Source organism: Sapajus apella, unplaced genomic scaffold (genome assembly GCF_009761245.1).
Source record: "Sapajus apella isolate SASKATOON/1434 unplaced genomic scaffold, GSC_monkey_1.0 scaffold32, whole genome shotgun sequence".
Taxonomy (NCBI): Eukaryota; Metazoa; Chordata; class Mammalia; order Primates; family Cebidae; genus Sapajus; species Sapajus apella.
The window spans coordinates 8858725-8883838 of record NW_022436972.1 but is presented as its reverse complement, the minus strand read 5'-3'; the positions used below and the strand labels follow the sequence as shown (position 1 = coordinate 8883838).

The window sequence follows — 25114 nt, the reverse complement described above, 5'->3', positions numbered from 1 at the left end:
TTCAGTGATATCCTCTTTGGTAGAGGTAGAATTTCATGCTATATTCATGTACTTTTAAAAATACTAGTCCTGGAAACCATAATCTTGAGTATCATACGATTTTAATAAAATATTTATTAGTGCGACCAAAAGTAGAGTGAACACTTCAGTGAAATTTCCTGAAGTGCTAGCATCTCTTTCTAAAATATTTTAACTTGCATATAGATCCTAAAAGGGACAGCCTCATGTATCACATCCCATCTCAAATACCTCTATCCCACCTCAGACTTAACTGATTATAACAGGGGCAGACACCTAACCCAGGAGGAACAAAATAATAGTCCTGGCTGAGCCATTCAGATTCTCTCTTGATGAGTTAAGTGACTATAGTTAGATGATGTATGATATTTATATTAAAAGTTCATTAAGATTCAGGGCTAAGGTGTTATCCTAATATATGTTCTGATGACTAAGCAAGGGAAGCTGGTCTGGGAGAAAAGTAAAAATACTGAATAGCTACACAGAGTGAAGAAAAGACAGAAAAGAAATGCCTTGTGAGTCAAAGGGAGTAGTCTTTGTTACTGTCTTCTCTCCCATTTCCAGGCTGCCTGAAGTTTAACTATATTTTATTTCCTGTCCTTGGATACATATGAAACTTTCTGCTGTATCCTCATCATAACTAAGTTACTCTGAATATTTCTGTGACCTTCCAATAGAACATAAATAATGCTACCAGAACATAAACTGGATTCTTAGGCTGTTTTGTTATCACTGGCTGGTAGGTTTTGATACTTGCATATATACATATTCTGAGTAATTTTTATGCATTAATTTATAAATTAAAAACCGATTATTTTCTTAAAAGCTCAGTAAGCTTCAAATTACTGTCTTCAAAAATCCTTAATTATTGCTAAGAGAAAACACACACTAAAAGCTACCTAAAAATAGCTACTGTTACAATGAGTGGTCTTAAAAGGTGAACTACATTGTTCTAGAATGAGACAATCATAAGCTAACTAATAAAACTGATAGACAATTAAGAAAATAAAAGGACACAGACAATAAAAACTACCAAGGATTAATTATCCCAACAAGAAATAATTTAAACACAAATAAATGTGTGCATTAAGAAAAACAGAATATAAAACATAAAATAAAGAGGCAATTCAAATATATTTTATGGTTACTTGAAGTTAAGAGAGCAATTGCCATTTCATTTTGTAGACATTCAAGTATGTTCAGTTACCTAAATCCAGTTTTGTTACTACTATACATACAGATATATGGGAAATTCAAATGCAGTGAGATTTATTCATCATAAGCACTATTTCTTAAACAGAAATATTCAAAGCTAGGGTAAATATATTTCTATCATGTAAATGTCCTGAGTTCTTCAAAGTATCTTGATAAATTTTCTTCTCAAGGGAAAGGAATAGCATATCAAATCAGAGAAAGAAGGGAAACAGAAGGAGAGGGAAGAACAAAGAATGAGTAAGAGTACACGCTCAAGAATGAGAAGATGAAAGGACATGCATTTCTACAGGCTGGGGCGGAGAGCAAGAATAGATGAATGAGTACAGCAGCAAACTTACAGGTACAGACAACTGATCAATACCAGGAATTCGTACCACAGAACATAAAATCTTACCAATATTTCCTTCTTTTTTTTTAAAGACAGCGTCTCTAGTGCCCAAGCTGGAGTGCAGTGGCACAATCGTGGCTCACTGCAGCCTCAATCTCCTGCTCAAGCAATCCTCCCACCTTAACCTCCATGGTAGCTGGGACTACAAGCACATGTCACCACGCCTGACTAATTTTTTATTTTTTGTAGGGACAGGGTCTAACCATGTTTCCCAGGCTGGTCTCAAACTCCTGGTCTCAAGGGAATATTTGGGGCTGGTCTCAAATGAATACTTCTGCTTTCGCCTCTCAAGAAAAATAATATTCTATTCAAGTACAAGAGAAGAACACTGAATATTTACGATGTACTAGAATCTAAGTTAGGTAATAACAATATAAACAATAAGATATTTCCTATTTCAATAAGTGAAAACTAAATTTTATTAATATTACATAAGTAAAATAGCATAGGAAGACAGAAGATATGACATTAATTTGCTTAATGAACCTGAAAAAGGACTCAATGGATGAGTATAATTTGGAGGAGAAAATAAAAAAAAAAAGGATTCAATGCAGAAAGAAGAGCTATACAAAAACAAGGAAATGTGACAGTACATAACTTGTTTACATGTTTAAGAAATGTTTTTTACAGCAAGAAGATAAACACTAGTTGGGTCTGGAAGGGAGGGTTATGACCAAATTGTGAGGGATACTGAATGTCATTATTTTATACAACTATAGTTTCCAGAGTTTGGCATTGTACGAACTAGCAAAAATTTAAAGGATCGTATTTTAGGGTCGTTAACTTTTTATATTGCCAAGTTATTGGTATTTAAAAAAACACAACTCAAAACCTAAAAATCTACCATTTGCTATCATCATTTTATAAAGAAAAGTCATTTTAACAACAGCAAAGAAAGACACAAATATTACATCAATATAGTTTAAAAAGTAGGATGTATTAAAGTTATTTGAATGTAGAAAGTTACAAGATATAACAGGGAAACACAAAATTAACTTTTTAATATCTAACTTGTTCCAGTATTTCATTTGTAGCATAGTCACGTTTTTAGAAATCCAAGTTCACCTGGATACACTGAAAACAATGAAGGCATATTCTTAATGGTCTTTACACTCAATTCAGAATATTTGAGGTAAATAGAGAAGCTCAAGAAAAATAGCTCTCAATTACTCAGTCAGTTTTCTCTGTGCAATGATGAGAAGAAATAAGTAAGAAACAATCAGAATATGTGGCCACGGAAGATTCTGGAAAGTGGCTACACGCAGGGGTTCCTGATTGTCCAATACAGAGTAGTTAACACAAAATTGCTACAAACTGTCACTTAGGAACCAGTAACACGAGTCTTATAACTTAACATAATTTTGCCTTTGCTCTGGCTGCTAGAACATTTGTACAGAATTTGTGTCTTAGTTTTGGTAACAGTACAAGAGTCACTACTAACATTATTACATGAGTAACTTTATTCCTTGTTTATTATGTCTTTGGTCAGTATTTATACATTTCTGTAAAACCTATCAAATCATTTTAGGAAAAGGTATAGATAGGTATAGAAAAAATAAAATGCTTTTATCTTGTAGAGAATGAGGAAACATTTAAGATTTGTTTTTTTAATGATGTTTACTGAACTTCTTTATTTCAATAAAGCAACACACTACAGAAAAGCATGAAAATAAAAATATCAATAACCAGCATTCCTGCTCCTTAATAGCAACAAACTACAGGAAATCCAAAGAATTAAAAGCAAAAAAAAGAAAGTCAAAAAGGACTAACTGATAACCTGGTACCTTTTAGAATCCATAACTATGATGCCATCACTTTTAGCTAACATAATATTTAGGCTACTATGGAAGGTTTCTATGCATGGCTTGATATAATATTAGTAATGTTAATAATATATGAAGAGCTAGCCTCTAAACATTGTTTTTGAAAATTATTAATTCTCCCTAAGTAATTGTAAATACTGAAGTTGAAGGAGAAAAGATCTAAAGAAAAAGAAACTTTTCACCTCAAATGTGTGCATTAATAGTAATGGTAGTGACAAAATAAATTTAGGAGAAAAACAAATTTTGGATAAACAGAGTTAAGGTATCCATGGAGTTTCTGGGTTTAGATGTCTACACTAGGTAACTTCAACTATGTCTGGAATTCAGAAGACTCAGTTTTGCTGTTACAACAGTTAAATAGAAGCAGGGAACATAAAACCCTTTCAAACATGTGTGTCCTCGTAAAGATGAGAAAGTGGCTTTAGAGCAGCAGGAGTAAGACCGGGTATACACAATTACCTACTGACCCAGTTAGAAGAATACATGCCTGCAAGTGGTCAGTAGGCCATCTAGACTCACCTCCCTCTGTAGCTTGCATATACTTTCATTATACTACATATTCTATTTAATTTTAATTCTTGGTTTTTATGTCTCTTTGCTCATTAGACAATAAGCTCCATGAGGAATGTTTCTTCTGTTTTGAATGAATCAATGAATACATGATTTTGTGTAATCAATGATACACAACTAGAACAAAACTATTTAACTTACAGACACAATCTGTGGTCAAGGAAGAGTTTTTAAGTTCCTAAGTACTTTTAAAGTTCATGTTGGGGCTGCTTTAAATTAGCATGGTTTTTCTCAGAATCCCATTCTTCAGAGCATTTTATACTTCACTTTGTAGGTAGGAGTATAATGACGACGACAATAGCATCCAGAATGACACTCCTACTCAAAATGTCAGCAGCATCCCCATACCACACTTGTTAAAGCCAAAGCCCATTACCACTCTGGCCCTGATATTCGACTACTCTCCTTCTGGTTCACATGAGACTGGCATTTTTCCTGTTGGTAGATCATACCAAGAATGTCCTTCTATCCTTGTTTTAGGCTGAATGTACTATTTTCTCTGCATTGAATGCTCCTCTTATGGATGTACTTCCTTTCAGTTTTTGCTCAAATGTAACTTTTACCATGAGGCTGATTTAAAATTGACCACTCTCTTTAAACTGCAACCTAATCTTGCCATTCTGTAATCCCAATTCTCTGTGTTGTATTTATCCTTTTACAAAACATTCACTATCTTCTAATATGCTATATAATTTAATTATTCATTTTGTTTAATGCTTATTGATGTGTGTCCTCGCTAGAATATACGCTCCATCTGAAGACAAGGATCTTTGTCTATTTACTAATATATCAAAAGTACATTACATAGGACTTAGCACAGAAGGAACTCAGCATTTTTGGAAACCTGAGAAGAATATTGTCAGACATTATGTGACAATATTCTAAGAGCTTCAAATGCATTATATAACTTAATCTTCACAAGAACCCTGATGTGCTATCATTGACTCCAACTTATAGAAAGGAAACTAAGATACAAAATGGCTAAGTAATTCACAAAGGCCACAAGCTAAGAAAGTAGTTGAACTAGGATTCAAAGTCAGCTACCAGATGCTGAGTCATTAACTATCACAGTCTTCCTAATAGAAACGCTGAGTAGAAGCAGTTGGGACAATAACAGAATGGGAATGGGAAAACTCTCTTTCTTCTACAGTAAACAGGAAGTAAAAAGCAAAAAAGGTATATAAGGACGCTAAATCCCAGGACTACCTGAATCACCCACAGATCATCTTGATTTTGGCTAATTATTTCTGAAGATCAGAAATATTCACATAACAAAACTTTTTTAAAAGAAGATTTTGATTAACCATATTTTTCAAAGCCACTCTCCTAGTCAATTTATCTTCTTTGCCTCCTTACTCTATTTAAGCTGCTGTTGAAAATGGCTTCATCAATTCTCACTTAAGTATTTCTCCAGATTTTTAATGTCTTCTTAGTTAAGAATTCTCACACTACAAATGTTATGTGAATAAGAAAAATCACTTAAAGAAGCATGGCTCTCAGAGTGAGAAGGAAATTTTAGAGATGACTGCTTAATAAACAGGTTATCTTAATGAGAGGATATACATCAGCCCTGACAGATGGATTAAGGGCCAAAGCCTCCCATTCCGACACCTTTTCAATGTTCTTCGTCTTCAAAGTTCTCTTACTGGCATTGACCATGCAAATATGTTATTTAAAAAATGGAGTGAAGAGAAAACATAATGAGTATCTTATTAGAATTTGTGAAGTAATGCTTTTACATTCTTTTGGAAATGTATATTCCTCCAGAAGCACAAATTATGCCATGATTAATACATACATTATAGGAAACTAAAATAATCAGAATAGAGAGAGAAATCATACCTTCTATCAATAGCTCTTGTCCATGACTGCCAAGAAGTGTACGAGATAGGAATGGGGCAAAGTCTACAAAAATTTCACGAAGAAGAGGAGCAACTTTTTCTAAAGCTCTTTCAAGTTTTGCAGTGATGCTGTTGAAATTAAGACATAAAAACTAATAAATATAATTCAATATAAAATGTCAAATAAACTTTACTTCTAAATTAAAATCTTTAAAAATCATAAAACTCCTTTCTAGTCCATGGAATAATAGCAAGTTTCATGTATAAGGGACACCCTTGTACAGTTTCACATACAGTCATAAAGCTACTGAAAGGTTTCAGCTACATTGAAATTACTATACCATGGAAAAGAATTGGGGTTCTGCTACCTGAAAGGGCCAATGACTATCCATAGCTCTATGAGTGTCATGTAAATGAGTTCTTGCATGCCTTCTCTATGCATCTATTCATCAAAGAAAATGATTTTGAACACTGACAATGTGGGTAACTATGCCAGTTACAAATAATTTAACTCTTGCTTTCAAGGAGGTATTACCTGAAATCTGGACAAATAAGGGAACAGCTGAAATTCATTGTAATACAGTTGAATGCTTTGCCAAAGTAGACAATTTCCGTTTCATAAGCCTATTTATTTACAAACTGTTGTATTATTTATATAGTTCACTGTTGATTTTTTTTTTTCTTTTTTGAGACTGAGTCTTGCTCTGTAGCTCAGGCTGGAGTGCAGAGGCACAATCTCAGCTCACTGCAACCTCCGCCTCCCAGGATCAAGCCATTCTCCTGCCTTAGCCTCCCGGGTAGCTGGAACTATAGGCATGTGCCACTACACCTGGCCAATTTTTTTGTATTTTTAGTAGAGATGGGGTTTCACCATGCTGGCCAGGCTGGTCTCAAACTCCTGGCCTGAAGTGATCCATCCGCGTCAGCCTCCCAAAGCACTGGGATTACAGATATGAGCCACCACGCCTGGCCCACTGTTGAATTTTAAGTTAACAACCATATATAAGCACTATTTGACATTCTTAAAAATACTTTGAATGGTACATGTAAAAGAAAAAAAATGAGGATGAGGAAAATATTTCTGCCTAGATGAATGAATAACATAGTAACAGACATATATGTCTTCGATATAAGTGCTTTGGAGTAAGACTGCTTAGACTAGAATCCTAGCTCTATCTTATACTCGCTAGGTGAACTTAGGGGTCATTAGGCTTTCTATGTCTGCAAAATGAAGATGATCACAGTACCTACCCAGTAAGGATTAAATAAGCTAAGGGATGTAAAGTGCACAGAAAAGTACCCAGAACATAGTGAGAGGTCAATGATGTTCACTTTTTTGACTGAACTTTGAACAAAACACACCCATATTTATTCTCACAAAATGTGATTCTGATACATTAACCAAACCAAAATCAATATAACATATTAGATGAGCACAGATTCTTCTGCACAGAAGACATGTACAGTTAGAAATTAAACACTTTACAGAATAATACAAGTTCTGCCACAATGTCAGGTTGATTACATATGTCACAAAAATATATAAATAAGAAAAAGGTAGTTAACCATAAAATAATTCGCAATGTATTACTAAGGTTTAAATCTAAACTATGGCATCTTTTTAAATTTTTTAAGCTATTAAGTAGGTATTAGAGTATAATCTCAGATGACTTCTTTACTAAATTGGAAACACCAAGTTTCAAATTTTAGAGCACTCTAAGCCTCACCATTAGCACTTCTGTTCAACTCTGTCTCTTCTTATGTGTGTTAACAGCTTTAGAGAAAGGAGAAAGCATGGAGAAAACTCAAGTTTGGTCACTGCCACATATATTTAGAAAATTCAGGAGAAAAAATTTTCCATGAGAAAAAGGGATTTCAGGGGGATTTGGCAGACTTACTGAAATTAAGAGATTTCAACAGTCTACCCTACTCTGTAATTTCTAAAGCAAGCACTTCCTGAAGACAGAGGTTCTCAAGCTTTAGTGAAGATGGGAATCACCTGGAGAGTCCGTTTAACCAGACTGCTGAGCCCCACCCTAGTTTCTGATTCAGCAGGTCTGTTTGTACTGTGAGCATCTGTTAGAAGTAGAAATTCTCAGTGGGTGGTGCTGATGCTGCTGATTCAGGAAACACACTTAGAAAGCATTAACAAAGAAGCAAGAAAAAGACTACCTGAAGTCACTGAATAAGCATAATCACAGTAAGTTATCCGTTACTGAATACAGAGAGACTCTTTTTTGAATCTGCAATTTCATTAATTCCTTCAGATCTCTAGAATCATGTCCTACAGCTCTTTCCAGCTAATTACCTCTACTAAGAAATGGTAAGAATGGTAAAAGTGAGTCTATTAAAAGGAGAAAAATCTAGATATAATAGTTTCTGATGCTCAATTCTAAAGTATTAATATTTTTATTTAAACTTAATAAGTGAGTAAAATTATTTCATAAAAAATATTGATTCATGAAGGTCTGCATCCTAACTATTGGATTTAATGTACTATTACTGAGGTAAAGCCAGGTGCATTTTTTATTCCAGTTTGAGACCTTTCTCCCCTGTTTTACAAGTTTCTGTGTCATTTAGAGGCTTCAAAATCGCAAAAACACTGTTACTGGTGATTAAGTTAAATATGAAACAGAAACTTCAATTAATCTGAGCAACTGATTACTTCTGTAAGTATGTATAAATATACATTATTACCAATTACCTTGACTTAAGGAAAATAGAAAAAAACAGATATTTCTTAGGAAGTGAATCCCTATTAAGATTTTTTTTGCGAATATTTTCTTATAAAATTTATTAGAATATTAAATGTTGCTCTTACATATCATCCTGCAATGAGAATTTTAATTATCTAATGGGGGCAAATAATATAATATTTTACTCAGCAAAAGATTAGAAGTTTTATGTATATAAACCATTATCAAATAATTCTGCTAGATTTCTCAAACAACAACAAAATATTCTAAACGGAAAAATTTCATCCTCATTTTTTATGAAAAAAAGTTTTTTGTTATTGTTGCTATTTATAGATTCCTCCACAGTGTATTTCAAAGAAAGGCATAAATGCTGTATAAATTAGCTTCATCGTTATACAATGGAAATTCTCAAAGAAAATGGTACAAACATAAACTTCAGCCTAAGACTCTCCTTTACCACCTGGAAAATAAGGATTCGTTACAAAAAAATACCAAAAAAAAGAGGCATATTGTGGCTATATTGTCATTTTGTTATTTCCATTCTCATCTCAAAGAAACATACAATGTAAAACGCCTTTTCCCCAATTCCAAGACACATATAAGACAGTTATTTGTAATATGTAAAAAATAAAAAGCATATTAACATGTGAAAAGCCCATGCCCTTAAGTCCTATAAAAGTAAATAAAATTTTCTCCTTAAAATAAAAATACAGTGGCTGGGCACAGTGGCTCACGCCTGTAGTCCCAGCACTTTGGGAGGCTGAGGCAGGCAAATCACGAGGTCAGAAGTTTGGGAGCAGCCTGGCCAATACAGTGAAACCCCGTCTCTACTAAAAACACACAAAAAAATTAGTGGGGTCTGGTGGCACGCACCTGTAGTCCCAGCTACTCGGAAGGCTGAGGCAGAAGAATCGCCTGAACCCAGGAGGCGGAGGTTGCAGTGAGCCAAGATTGTGCCATTGCACTCCAGCCTGGGTGACAGAGTGAGACTCCATCTCAAAAAATAAAAACACAAATACAAAGAACATACAGCCACCAGAAGAAAACCAGGTATTCATCAGCAAATTATTTTGTAAGAAAAGCTAGCATAAGGTGATGATTTTATGGAAAAATTCTAAAGAGCAACTTTTCAGTTTTCTCTGAAAGTTTATTTTCATTTATTAAAAAACATTCATTTAGGCTGGGCATGGTGCATCACACCTATTATCCCAGCACTTTTGAAAATCAAAGGAGGATAGCTTGAGCCCAGGAGTTCTAGACCAGCCTGGGCAACATGGTGAGACCCTGTCTCTATCAAAAATTTAAAAATTAGCAAGGTGTAGTGGCTGGCACCTGTGATCCTAGCTACTCAAGAGGTTGAGGCAAGAGGATCTCTTGAGCCCAGGAGGTCAAAGCTGCAGAGAGCTATGATCATGCCACTACACTCCAGCCTGCGCAATGCAGCAAGACCCCTATTTTGCCAAAAAAAAACAAAAACAAAAAACTATTCATTTAGTCTAAGACATTTTATGCACAGAAGTAATACAAAGGTATATTCTCCTATGTAGGGGAATCTACCCTGCACAGTCTGAGCAAGCATTACAATCTTATACTCTAATAAATTCTTCATATTTGGTTAAGTTCTTGGGCACTAAGCACAAATTTCATCAAGTGTGGGTTGAAAAGCATACAATTTCAAGCCACTCATCCTACTCTCCCCAATCTACTTTTTCCCTGTAAGTCACACTAATGATGCATTTAAGATGCCTGATTGATGACTATTTTGAATTTGGCTACTTTTCTTAATAGTAAGTATAAACTCTTTTAAGACAAAGAATTGAATTACTGGAACTGGAGACCATTTTCTTAAGTGCAGTAACTCAAACAGAAAGGCAAACACCACATGTTCTCACTTTTAAGTGGAAGCTAAATGCTGTGTACAGATGGACACAGAGTAAGGAATGATAGACACTGGAGGCTGGTGACTTGGAAGGGTTGGAGGATGGAAGGCAGGGGTGAGAGGGAACAGATTACTTAATGGGTACCATGTACATTATTCAGGTGATGAATACACGAGAAGCCCAGACTTCACCACTACGAGATATATCCATGAATCAAAATTACAGTTGTATTCCTTAAATTTACACAAATCAAAACTAAATACTTAAAAAGGAAAAAGAATTGCTTATTTCCATGAAGAAAATTCCTGTTGCAACTTGAGAAATTATAAAGCACTCTAACAGGATTACCAACTCAAGGAAAACAAAATATTCAAAGGAAATAATAAGGCTTTAGATGAAATTCTATAGCTCTAATGATTGGATTAAAACAATGTGACTTAAAACACAAGAGCTTACAATTATGGTTTTTAAAAATGGCAATCACGTATTGGCTTTTACCTGTATTGAATAAGTCTCATTCAGAGTTAATTCTAAGAAATTTATATGAATAAAAACATAATTAATCAATGGGAAAAATAATGTGTGAAAACCCATGGCTTAATTATTATCAAATCTTGACAAGTATAACTGGCCTCAATAAATATCCAAGGCCATGGTAATTTTAAGTTCACAAATTAGTAAAAAAAAAAAAAAAAAAAAAAGTAAGATTTTTCTCACCTGTAGTCTAATAAATCCCCTATAAACATAGTTCATAACAAAGTGATCTTTTCCTAATGTTATATGTTTTAGAATTCTAGAAAAATATAATAGTTCTACTTTTATTTAGGGCCCTACATATATTGTGTACTCTATTTTAACAAGCTCCCTTATGTTTGTGCTACTTCATAAAGTAATTTTTACTTACCTTGGATTTTATTTACTTTTTGTATTTTCCTAGGTCCTTAGCACAATGTCATAAATATAATAAATACTTAATAATTTGAAAGATTAGGAAGATTTGAAAGATTAGAGTGCTTAAATTTCCAAATTCATTTCTTAAATCATTAAATGGGTAGTTATCATAATAAAACATAGACTAAAAAGAACTAATCACATACCCTTAAGTAATGCACTTAAAAGATTTACTCAGACCTAAAAGAAATTATTGGGCAGGCGCAGTGGCTCACACCTACAATCCCAGCACTTCTGGAAGCTGATGTGGGCAAATCATAAGGTCAGGAGTTCAAGACCAGTCTGGCCAACATAGCAAAACCTCATCTCTAATAAAAAAATACAAAATATTAGCCGAGTGTGGTGGTGTGCACCTATAATCCCAGCTACTCAGGAGGCTGAGGCAGGAGAATTGCATGAATATGGGAGGAGGAGGTTTCAGTGAGCTGAGATCATACCACTGCACTCCAGCCCGGGGTACAGTGCGAGACTCCGTTTCAAAAAAAAAAAAAAGAAAAGAAAAGAAAAGAAATTATTACATTAGTGAATTCTATGGTAGATTTTTATTAATTGAATGCTCCAAATGTGGGCATCAGTAAGTGAACTGATTGGGTTTAGGTAAACACAGATGAAAAGAAAGGTTTAGGAGAGTATTAATGATAGAAAAACCATAAATTGTCAAGTTATATTATTATCAGCTACATATTATGACTAGGAATTGACACTGAATTCAAATACTTTGCTGTCACTAAATTTCTAATACGAAATATAATTTAACATGCTAAAATAGCTGATAAGTAAATGTGTCCTAAATCTACAAGCCTGTGACATAACGACCTACTGACAGTTTTGTTAATTTATAGCTTTCTAAGGTTGTGGTCACTAAGGAAAACATTGTACTTTAAAAAAATGCTTCTTTTATTTCTCTATGATCTTATAAACTTAAAACTGACCTCTTCTCCTTATTACTCCTAACCAGAATTATTTTCAAGTGCATGATGAACAGGGTAAGAAAGTAAATAAAACTGTAGGAGACTAAGAAATTGAAGCTAAATAGAATATTTTTATAAGTAAAAAGTTTACTGTTTTATATTGTAAACTAAATTCCAAGTAAACATTTTTCAAGTTTTAAGACACGTAATGCCTATGTGAGCACACTTATGCACATCTGTAGTCTCAGCAACTTGGGAAGCTGAGGCAGGAAAATCACTTGAGCCCAGGAATTCAGGGCTGTCGTGTGCCATGATCACGTCTGTGAATAGCCATTATGTAATGCTTTTATGGGGATGCCCTTAGACAATTATAAAAGTTTTTTGGAGTGTACTAATTACAAAAGTAAAAAAAAAAAAAACTGATGTAGAACAATTCCTTCTTTCCAGTCACCTACTTAAATGGCATAAAAATTAACTATAAATACATAAAGTCTATAAAAAATAAAATAAACTGTAAAATATAAAAATACAAAGTCAAGAATATAAATCTAACTAAAACCAAGCAACGAATCTAGTGATAAAAAGGTAAGACTAATTGTGTCTTAAATACCTGAGGTGAAAATTGAAATAATAACATTTATCCTCCTAAATAAAATATTTAGCGTATTTTAAAACAATTTTAATGTAGTGGGGGCTGTGGTGTCTCACTAAGATCCCCTTTGAGGATGGAAACACTCTTTGCCTGGAAAGTTCTGAAAAGCACTGTGGGGTGATGGCACACAGTTGAATCCCTCCCTAGAAGGGGGCTGCTTCACCCAAGGGTAAGCCCCCTCATTAGGAGCAGTGTGAATTCAAACAGTGGTCAATGAGAAGATAAAAAGACCCAGGTCTTTTGACTCAATTGAGGACATCTCTGGAGCCATTCCAATTTCACAGCTTTCCCATGGAGTGGCCTGGAATCTCTCTTACAATTGCATCACTTTTCCTTCAGATCAATCTCCCATTGACATTTATAGGTAGTATTATCAAGCACCAGTAAAGCACCTACATAGAGTGTTTTATCTAAGAATTTGTTTTTTGGAATAGCAGCTAATGAATGTTTTATAGTATAGTATTTAGTTCATACAATATTTCTGAATATATAAATTGAAAAATCAATTGAACTTTTAAAATGAAATAGAGGACTTCTATTTCAGATGTAGAAACCTGGAGTCATTCCCACAAAAATCACAAGAAAAAGCCAGATAATCTAAAGAATTGTAACTTTGTTAGGCCTCATCAGAAAACTGAAGTTGCTAGGCAACCAAACAGCCTTGAAATCTGAGGATAGGAACCTCCAAGAAGACTCAGGATACATGAACTTGCTAATCTGATGCAGAGAACGGAAAGAAGCAGCACTGGGCAACACATTAGGCTGAAAAGAAAAATTCAGCTCATTTTTTAAATAAATTTCTGAAGTCCACGTGTGGGCTACAAGAGAATAAAACCCTCGGAGCTACAGACACAAGGACAGTTTGCAACAATGCCCAGGCTCTTCCATTCAAATCAAACCAGTACTCAGAGGAAAAACTGGAGGCAGCATGGAAGACTGCAGACAACTTCCTTCATTGCTCCAGGAGGGAGAATTAATTGCTGCAAAAACGACACAAAGTTCTGCCCAGATGCCTCTTCCTATCTCCCCTAAAGAATGGAAGCCTTATGCAATTGAGAGAAAGACAGCAACTCCTGTCACTTTTGGGGTACAGTAAAAGGCCTAATGCAGATGGAGGAAAAGAACATAAAAACACTCTACTCTGAGGGAGGGGAAGGGAAACGTTCTGAGTCCTGAAATTTACAGATCCCCAATCATGTAGAAATGCACAAAATCACTTAAAATGTCCTACCTTCAAGATTCAGGACAGCACCTGACTAAAATGGAGTCTAGACTGGTACAAAAGAGAACCCCACACCCTTGAACACCAGTCTTGCAAACACACAGTAACAGATAACAGTAGTCTACTGTTGCAGAAAGTCCTATAGTGTGGAGAACCTCTCTTAATCAGAAAAACCTAACAATGAGGGTAGAACAGAAATAGTGAGTAAGACACTCTGAAAAACCAGCACCTAACTAAACAGAAAGTTAAGGTAGAGAAATTTAAAGCCCATGGTACACTGAGAGTAACAAAAACAACAAGAAAACATAAACGCAGCTCAACTCCAGACTGAAGTGACTAAACCTCTCACACAAAAGGCCTAGCATAAGGAGAGGCAGACCCATTTAGAGCACACATATGACTAACTACTATCCTATACATGATATCCAGTTTTCAACTAAAAATTACCTTATACATGAAGAAACAAAAAAACCCTGAGATAAACCAATAGAATGAAAATCACAGATGAACCCTATGTTGGAACTATAAAAGAATTTAAAATAAGTAACTATGATTAACATGTTAAGAGTTAATAGCTGAAAAGGCACACGACATGCATAAACATGGAAAATTTCAGCAAAACTAAGAAGCTGTAAAGAAGAAATGATGGTAGAATTTAAAAATATAGTAAAGGAAACAATATGCCTTCAATGGGCTTATCAAAGGACTCAATGAAGCCAAGGAAAGACTCAGTGAATTTGAAAATAGGCCAATAAAAGATAGACATATTAAAACAAAAAGAAAAAAAAAATACACACACACAGATGGAGAGAGTGTGTACATGAGTGCATTCAAGCGCTATTAAACAGTATCAAATAACTTTATATAAATGTATTACATAATTTTATATATAACACTATCAACTTTATATAAAAGTTATATAAACTTTACATAAATGTGAAAGAGAAATGCAGTATGCCAAATAATGGCTCAACAAAGATCTCTAAACCATAATCCTTGGCACCTATGAATAAGCTATATTACATGGCAAAAAAGGATTTTGCAAGTGAAATTAAGGTTATGGGCATTAAAATAGAGAGATTATTCTAGATTATGTAGGTAGGTTCAGTCTAATCACATGAGGTCTTAAAAACAGAAAACTCTCTGGCTAGAGAAATACAGCAAAGGAGGAAGGCAGAAAAGATATGTATAAGCAGAAAACAGACAGGTCCCAAATTTGAGAAAAACTGGATGCATTATTACTAATTCTGAATGTAGGAGGCTGCAGGCAAGAAGAGTTCTATGAGATGAGGGATGCCTCTGACAGCAGGCAAATAAATAGGTCCACGTGTTCTATAGCCACACAGAGCTGAATTGTGCTAATAATCCGAGTGAGCCTGGAAGTACATTTTCTTCCAGAGTCTCCAGTAAGAAGTGTAGCCCTGCCAATATCTGCATTTTAGCCCAGTGTGACCCGAGTGTTGGACTCTTAACCTACAGAACTGTGATATAATTAACAAATCAGTGCTGATTTAAGCTGCTAAATTTGTGGCAACTTGTTATTCTAGCAATAGAAAACTAACACAGAGACATACTAGAGCAGAAGAAATATGTGAAGAGATAGTGAGTGAGAATTTTCAAACAACAATAAAGTCAGAAAACTAAAGATATGAGAAGCCCAGAAAACACCAAGTAGAATTTTAGTAAATAAGTAAATAAATTATATATCATAATAAACTTCTGAAATCCAAATATAAAGAGAAAATCTGAAGAAGGCATTCAGAGAATAAAGACATATTCCAGAAAGAAAAACAAAGATAAGAATGACATTCTCATTAGAATCCATACAAACAGAGGAAATGAGATGCAATCCCTTTCAAAACCATTTTAAAAATATGTAAATCCACAATTCTGTATCTAGCCAAAAATTCTTTTGAATAGGTAAAATAAAGACGTTTTTAGACAACAAAAACGGAGGTAACTCATGTAGTTGACTTTGTACTCTGAACACTTTTAAATGTAGTTAAAGTATAAGGAATATACCAGACAAAAACAGATTTATACAAATAAGAGTGCTAGAAAAGATAAATAAAATTATAAAATGCATTTACTTTTAATTGCTCCAAAATAAAATTCACTATCCAGAGCAAAATAGCGGTGTGCTGTCTTTTTGTTTTGTTTTGTTTTGTTTTTAGATAGAGTCTCACTCTGTTGCCCAGGCTGGAGTGCAGTAGTACCATCTTTGCTCACTGCAACCTCTGCCTCCCAAGTTCTAAGTGATCCTCCTGTATCAGTCTCTGGAGTAGCTGAAATTATAGGCATGCACCACCATGCCTGGCTAATTTTGTACTTTTAGTAGAGAGGGGTTTCACCGTGGTGGCCAGGCTGGTCTCCAACTCCTGACCTCAGGTGATCCATCTGCCTTGGCCTCCCAAACCCTGCCAGCAAACTGTTTCTTAATAAAGCACATAAAAGTAAAATGTATGACAATATTAATACAAAGGATGTATAAAAGGAATTAGGAATAAACTGTTACAAGTGTCTTTATTGAAACATGCAACAGTGAAAACAGTGTAATCATATTAAAAACTGACTCTGATAATTTAAAAATTTATATTGTAAGCCTTAGAGAAGTCCCTAAAATGTTTTGAAAAGATTATCTTTTATTTTCAACATTATAAAATTGTTTGAAATATTGTCTTTAATATGACAATACTGTAGAGAAAATAATAAAAAATACTCCATTAATTCAACAGAGCATAAAATAAGAAAAAATAAAGTACAGATGAAAAGTAACAATTTATTCTAAAACAATTACCAAATTGGTAAATATCAATCAAATCATGTAAGTAATTACATTGAATGTAAATAATGTAGAAAAACTAATTAAAATATAGAAATTGTCAGTTTGACTTTTTTTAAAAAAAAGGCAGAACTGCTTTAAATATAAAAATATAGATAAGTTTAAAGAAAGAAAAAAATTAACATCAAAACTGTTCATTAAAATAAAGTCATGTAAAAAGTTGAAAATGTTTAATTGGATGAGTTTTATACAACTTAAAAATTACCAAAAAGTTATACATTTTTCTATTATATGATTAAGGATCAGAAGGAATGGATCTGACATAATCCAGCTGAAATCAGTGACTTTAAAAAACACCAAGCCCATTTTAATATTTATACTCCATCAAATATATATGATCATAAACACAATAACTATATAAAAATAATGTGGATTTCCACCTTTAGTAATAGGCAAATTCTCTTGCTGAGAACAACCAAAAAGGCTTGACACAAACCAAAACACTTCTTGAGGGAAATGGAGAGTTCAGACAAAGATCAATTATTTGACCATGATCCTGAAGAAAAAATTCTAAGCAGATGATTTTGGTGCCTGGACCACTCTTATCCCATGGACATGTTTTGGCAGAAGCAGCTGAACGACTGAAGTTAAACAAAATTTTTGGAGCTCAGAGCCTACTAAAGAGGAAAAAAGCATAGAAAAACCCTTATGATTTAAGTTGGGATCCTAAAGAACTACACTGTAAAGAACTGGTGAATCAGAGGATTGCAAATGCTTACCAGAAGAAAATGTACTTTTTTTCTGGAAGAAAATATCACTTTGTACTTTCATATTATCTTTAAAATCTTTCAGATACTGCGTAAGTTCTTCACATGATAATAACAAGAAAAGACTATATATAAGCAGACAGGAAGATATTCTTGAATACCAAAAGTAACACAAGATGACAGAGGTAGCTCTGATAAATAATGAAAGACTTTTAGGTAACTTATTTACATTCAAGAAAATTAAAGACCAAGATAAACAATTGGATAAGATAGACACTGGAAGATACTATCAAACTATAAAAATCAAATGGAAATTCCAGTACTTGCAAAAATTGAAATTAACAACTGAGAAGACTTGACACAGCTGAAGAGAGAATTTGTAAAGAAGAATATAAGTTAAAAGAAAATATTCAAGATCATTGAGAGAGAAATAGAGGTCAAGGAAAAGGATATAGAGAGGTTATGTAAGTTAAGATCTAACAAAAGGATAAAATGAGTTAGAAGCAATACTGAAGAGGTAATGGCTGGGAAATTTCAAAATTGAATGAAAGTGATCAAACTTCAGACGTGAGAAACTCTACAACCCTAAGCAGGATAAATACAAGGAAAATCCACAGCACTTGAAAACATCACAGTAAAACTTATCAACTCCAAAAATACAGAACACCTTTAAGACAGACATCAGGTGGGTTGGAGTGAAGAAAAGAAACAATATGACCAGCAATTAACCTAAAAAATAAAGAAATAAAACACAGAATGCAAGAAAGTCAAAAGACAATAAAATGATATTTTCAAAGCACTAAAAGAAAATAATTGCCAACCTAGAATTCTGTTGGTTCAAAAATATCCTTTAAAACATTGAGGTGGATTTGAAAGATGTTTGGAAAAATAGGAACTAAAAGTTCATGAGAAGCTAACCTGCACTAAATCGAATACTAAGAATTGTTCTTTAAGAAGAAAAATGATACTTGGTGGAAGTCAGGCATTCAGAAAAGAATGATGCGCAACAAAACATGATAATGATTTGGCTAAATCTAAACAGATGTTTATCAATGTAATAAGTATACTTTCAGGGTGTGAATTTAAGATGAACATGCACACATGTATGTACATGTATGCCTGCAAAATCTGGGGTAAATTAAGTTAAACTAGACTAAGGAAGGACCATGCATTGTCTGGGAACAGGACCTCGATAAATCAAGGGCAATTCCTGCAATCTGGAGGACTATCAATTACAGTTTCTCAAAGTGTGCTCTCTGGACCACCAACAACACCATGATCTACGATGACGGTTAATTTTATGTGTAAATTTTACTGGGTGTCCAGGTATTTGATTAAACAGCACTGTAGGTGTGACTGTGAGGGTATTTCTTGATAAGATTAACATTTGAATAGGTAGACTGGGTAAAGTGGACTGCCCTTCCTCAGGTAAGAAGGCTTCATCTAGTCAATTGAAGATGTGAATAGAACAAAAACATTGATCAAACTCCTCTGTCTGTCTGTTTGAGATAGGAATATTGGTCTCTTCTGGCCTTTGACTCAGGCATAAACATCAGTTCTTCTTGGGCCTTGAGCCAGCCAGCTTTTGGACAGGAATTTATATCACTGGCTCTCTTGGTTCTCAGACCTTGGTACTTTGACTAGAACTACACATTGGTTCTCCTGGGTCTTTGGCATACTAACTGCAGATACTGGGAATTCTCAGCTTCCATAATCATGTGAGCCAATTTTTTATAAGAAATTACGTGCATATGTATGTATATTAATATGAAAGTAAAATCCTATTTAATCTGTTTATCTAAATAACCTTGACTAATAAACCTAAAAACTTGTTAAAGATGCCCTAAATTCTCATGCTCTACTGGAGTCCTACTGAATCAGGCACCCAACAGTCTGCATGTTAATAAGCCCTCTATGTTATTCTGATGCATGCTGATGTTAGAAAACTGCACTAAGGAAAAAAATAATGTACAACTTTCAACCTAACAGTTTCATGTTATTTTTTTCTAGTGTATATTGGTTTTTTATTGACAATATGAATAAAACTGATTAATCACTGCCAGAACTTATCAAGAAAAGGAAGGAAGGAAGACAGGCAGCTAGTTTAAATAAAGAATATCAAGAATAAAAAGAAGGGACATTACTACAGATTATATAAATGTTAAAATAATACAATAATGTTATGAAAAATTTTATTCCAACAAAACCTACCAAAACTGACACAAGAAAAAACAGATAATTTGGGGAGATCTGTAACTAATTAAATTAAAATTTCCATTAACTTTCCTAAAAGAAGAGATCCAGGATTAGATGTCTTTGCTTGTAAAGTTTACTAAATATTTCAGGGGAAAAATCCCCAAAATAATCTTATAAAAGCTTTCAATACATAAATAGATTTCACATTAGAATGAAATTGGATTTCTCACAGAAATTGAGAATTTTTTTAGCATTTAAAAATTAAATCAATACAGTACACCATGTTAACAGAATAAGGAGAAAAACCACATGATCATCTTACTGTATATTTAAAAAGCATAAGACAAAATTCAACATACATCATGATGGCATGGTTTTGTTAATTATAAATAAGAGATGAATCACATTTATTGAAAATTATATATAATTAGTGGATAAGAGGCAACATAACTAATGATAAATGTTCAATGTTTTTCATCTGAGATGAAGAATTTAAAAAGAATGCCTGCTATAACCATGGCTATAACAAATTGCATTGGAGGCACTTGGTGGTACCATAAGTTAAGAAAAAGAAATCACAAGATGTAAGAATATTAATGGGGGAAAAAACTCCTCCACTATTTGTGGATGACACAATTATGTATACACATATATGCTTGAAACAATCTATAGAAAAATAATTAAGAACAATAAGTGGATTAACATTTCAGGATATTTGCTCAACATACTGAAATGGAAACACATTGTGGCACTGTTTACAACAGCAAAGACCTGAAACCAACCCAAATGCCCAAGAGTGATAGACTGGATAAAGAAAATGTGGCACATAAACACCATGGAATACTATGTAGCCGTAAAAAAGGATGATTTCATGTCCTTTGCAGGGAGATGGATCAATCTGGAAACCATCATTCTCAACAAAGTGACACAAGAACAAAAAACTGAACACCACATGTTCCCACTCATAGGCAGGTGTTGAACAATGAGAATACATGGACACAGGGAGGGGAACATCACACAATGGGGTCTGCTGGGGGTGAGGGAGGGATAGTAGGGGTGGGGAGATTGAGAAAGGATAACATTGGGAGAAATACCTAACGTAGGGGACAGGGGGAATGAAGGCAGCAAACCACCATGGCAAGTGTATACCTATGTATAGGTCCTGCAAGGTCTGCACATGTATCTCAGAAATTAAAGTATAATAATAATAAATAAGAATCCTTTTTACAAAACCATGATCTCTCCTGAAAACAAAAAGAAATTTATAAAAGAAATTATCGACAAGACAATAAAAATATAAAATTCATTTTTAGCCTTGAAAAAGATGGTCTAAAATTACCTCCCATGCTAACAGCTAAAAAATTAGACAAATACAGGGAACAACTATTTTCAGATAACACAGGGAGTACAGGACTATGGAACCTAACAAGGGCAAAAACAAGAAAGTAAGTTCCCCTATCACCCACGTTTTCTTTATGGTGGTATTTCCTACATTATGGCACATACTGAGTCCTGCAATGTTTTTGAGTTGACAAGACTGAGACTGCAATTCAAAAAGGCCAAGGTGAATAGAATTTGCAAAACAGAGTACCTGAGAGAGGGAAGGTATAAAGAAAAAAATTTCCAAAAACCTGAGTCTTAGGCTGAATAGTAATCTACTTATGTGAAGCCTGAAAGCTACATGGGCTAGAAGAGAACAATTTTTTGAAACGCATAATTATGAAGGAGCTATAACACAAACATCACTGAGAGTGCATAGTGCTGGGAATTGTCTGCATTCCCTCCAGCCAAAAAGGAGAGATCTCATTAAATACACTGAGCGTTCAGGAGAAATTCCAGCAACTCTACCCTTTCTAAGTGTGGCCAAAGCAGTCCAAGAATAGAGGCCTCTCTAAATTTGCCTAGAAAGATCTAAAAACTTGCCTCATGAGCAAGGATAGGCTTTTCAACACACGGTGCTGGAACAAATGGACATTCATAGGCAAAAATATGTACCTCAACCTAAACCTCACACCTTACATAGATATCAGCTCAAAATGGATGACAGACTTAAAAGTAAAACAATTTTTAAACCACAAACTGTTAAAGAAAACACAGGGGCCGGGCGCAGTGGCTCAAGCCTGTAATCCCAGCACTTTGGGAGGCCGAGGCGGGTGGATCACAAGGTCAAGAGATCGAGACCATCCTGGTCAACATGGTGAAACCCCGTCTCTACTAAAAATACAAAAAAATTAGCTGGGCATGGTGGTGCGTGCCTGTAATCCCAGCTACTCAGGAGGCTGAGGCAGGAGAATTGCCTGAACCCAGGAGGCGGAGGTTGCGGTGAGCCGAGATCGCGCCATTGCACTCCAGCCTGGGTAACATGAGTGAAACTCCGTCTCAAAAAAAAAAAAAAAGAAAAAAGAAAAAAAGAAAACACAGTAGAAAACTGGGGAATATAGAGCTAGATGAAGAGTTCTTAGACAAGACACCAAAAGCATAGCTATAAAAAGGTAAAACTGACAAGTCAGACTAAAAAAAATTAAATTTTTCTCTGCTAGAAACCCCGTTGAAAAGATGAAACAATGAGCTTGTCTAGGAGAAAATATTTGCAAACTATATTTCTGAAAAAGCACTTGTATTTGAATATACCAAAAACTCTCAGAGCTCAAAAGTTTAAAAGTTATCTAATTAAAAAATAGGAAAAGACATGAACAGACAATTCATGAAGGAGATATTAATGATGGAAAATAAGCATATGAAAAGATGTTCTGCATCTTTATCCATTAGGAAAATGCAAATTCTGACCATAAGAAGATACTATACATGTATTAGAATGCTAAAAAAGAGAGAGAGAGAGAGAGATAAAACCAAGTGCTGACAACAATGAGGAGAAACTGGACCACTGACACATTGCCACCGGGAACATAAAGTGGTACAGCCACTCTGGAAGATAGTTTTGCAGTTTCTTATAAAACTAATCATATACTTACCATAGAGCCCAGTAATCTCATTTTTGGGTACTTAACCAAGAGAAATAAAAATGTATGTTCACATAAAAACAAATGTCCATTGTAACTTCATTTTTAATAGTCCAAAACTGGAAAAATCTTATATGTCCTTTAGTAGGTATATGTTTAAACAAACTGTCATCCATACCATAGATTATGACTGAGAAATAAAAAAGGAACATACTATTAAATAATGCAACAACTTGGATGGATCACATGGTAGGATTTTTAGTGAAGAAAGATAAATGTCAAAATGTACCTCTGGAAAGTGTATGAATCCAAGAAGAAATAAGAAAAATTAGGAAAAAAAATATTGAATATAAAAAATACTACATTTGTGCAATATAGGTAAAACTGTGCTTGGAGGAAAAGTTATGGCTTTAAATGTTCACATACTGTATTAGAAAACAAGAAAGGTCTAAAATCAAAGATCCAAGAGAAAGGTGGGGAAACATCTTCTGTAAAGGATAAGATAGTAAATATTTTAAGCTTTAAGCCATATTGTCTCTATTGCAACTATTTAACTCAGTCACAGTAATGTGAAAGCAGTGATAGACGATACATAAGCAAATGGGTGTGGCTGTATTCCAATAACTTTGTGTACAAAAACTGGTGGCAGTATGATTTGGCCCATGGTTCACAGTTTATAAACACTCAATCTCAGTTTCTAGTCTAAGATACAGAAAGAAAAAAACAAGCAAATCTGATCTAAATAGAAAGAAATAATAAGAGCAGAATTCACATAACAGAAAACAAAAAAATAAAAATTAATGAACCAGTATCATTTTGGGGGGGAAATCATAATATTGAAAAGCAATAACCATTCTGATAACGAAAAAATGAAAAAAACAAAAATTAACAAAATCTGAAATAAAAGAGGGAACATCATTAAAGATCATATTTATATTTTAAAATATTAATAATACAATTTAAAAATTATAAAGAACTTTATGGGAATAAATCCAACAACTTAGATAAGATGGGTAAATTCACTAAAGACCACAATAATAAAAGAGATACAAAAATAAACATACTATCTGGATACTCACTTATCAATTCCAAAAACTGAATCTATGATTTAACTTTCTCAGAATGAAAATTCCAGGCAGAAATGTCTCTACTGATGAATTCGCAAACATTTTAGGATAAATAATACTAAAGCTACAAGTGATGTTATCTCATGGCTAGAAAATAATAAGTAACCTACAGAAAGTGTTAGATCTATCATGTGAGTTTAGAAAGATCTAAAACAACTCAGTGAGCTTACTAAAATTAAGTGACAAGATTATAAAATATAAAATCAATAAACTAATACACAATTTTCCTTTTTTTCAGTTTTATTGAAGTAAAACTGACACAGGCAATCATGGATTTGCTATATTTTAAGATAAATTAATTGCATACACTATGTACTCTTTTTTTTGGTCTGGCTTCTAACTCCAAATTGAAAATTTAGAGCAAAAAATTGAACATAATATTATCAGACAGGAAAATTTAAAAAGACATAAAAATAAGTACAAGAGCTTTACAATGAAAACTACAATAAGTTGCTAAAAAAATTAAAGATATCAATGAATGACAGACAATTTCAAAAGTCTGAATACTCAATATTAAGATGAAGAGTTTCCTCAATTTTACTCCTAGTGTTTAGCCATGAGAAATGAAAATTTCTGCTTGTGCCAAGACGTGTTTTCAAATATCTACAGAATCAGTTTATAACTACACCAAAATGGAAAAACCCAGATGGCTATCAACAGGTAAACAGAAGAACAGATTATTGATAGCCATATAATTGGATATTACCGAGCAATAGAAAGGAATGGACTACTCATAAACAGAAAGACATCGATAAATTACAGACCATTAGGTTGAATGAAAGAAGACAGACACCCAGAAAGTATGTACTGTTGATTCCGTCTATACGAAAACCTTGAAAAGGCAAATCTAATACACAATGTTAAAAAGCACTTCAGTGTTTCCCTGGGGCAGAAATGGGAGTGAATTAACAAAGGGGACACACAGAACTTTCAAATGACGGGTATATTCTACATCCTGATTGTGGTATTGGTTATATGGAGGCACAAACTAATCAAAACTCATTAAAATGTAAGCTCAAAATGGGAGCTTTTTATTGAGTTGAAACAATATAAACCATTTCAATGAAGTTTATCTGAAAACTTGAAAAAAGAAACATATGCAAAATATTGAATTT

General features: G+C 33.9%; 1 protein-coding gene across 15 annotated transcripts in view; it reads right to left on the bottom strand.

The window, feature by feature from the left end:
• Positions 1-25114, bottom strand: part of NBEA (neurobeachin) — a 713110-nt gene that overhangs the window by 428274 nt on the left and 259722 nt on the right. For all 15 annotated transcript variants that reach the window (XM_032294855.1, XM_032294857.1, XM_032294861.1 and 12 more), the window contains one exon: positions 5857-5984. In XM_032294855.1, the coding sequence (XP_032150746.1) occupies positions 5857-5984 (128 nt within the window). The remainder of the gene's footprint in view (positions 1-5856; positions 5985-25114) is intronic.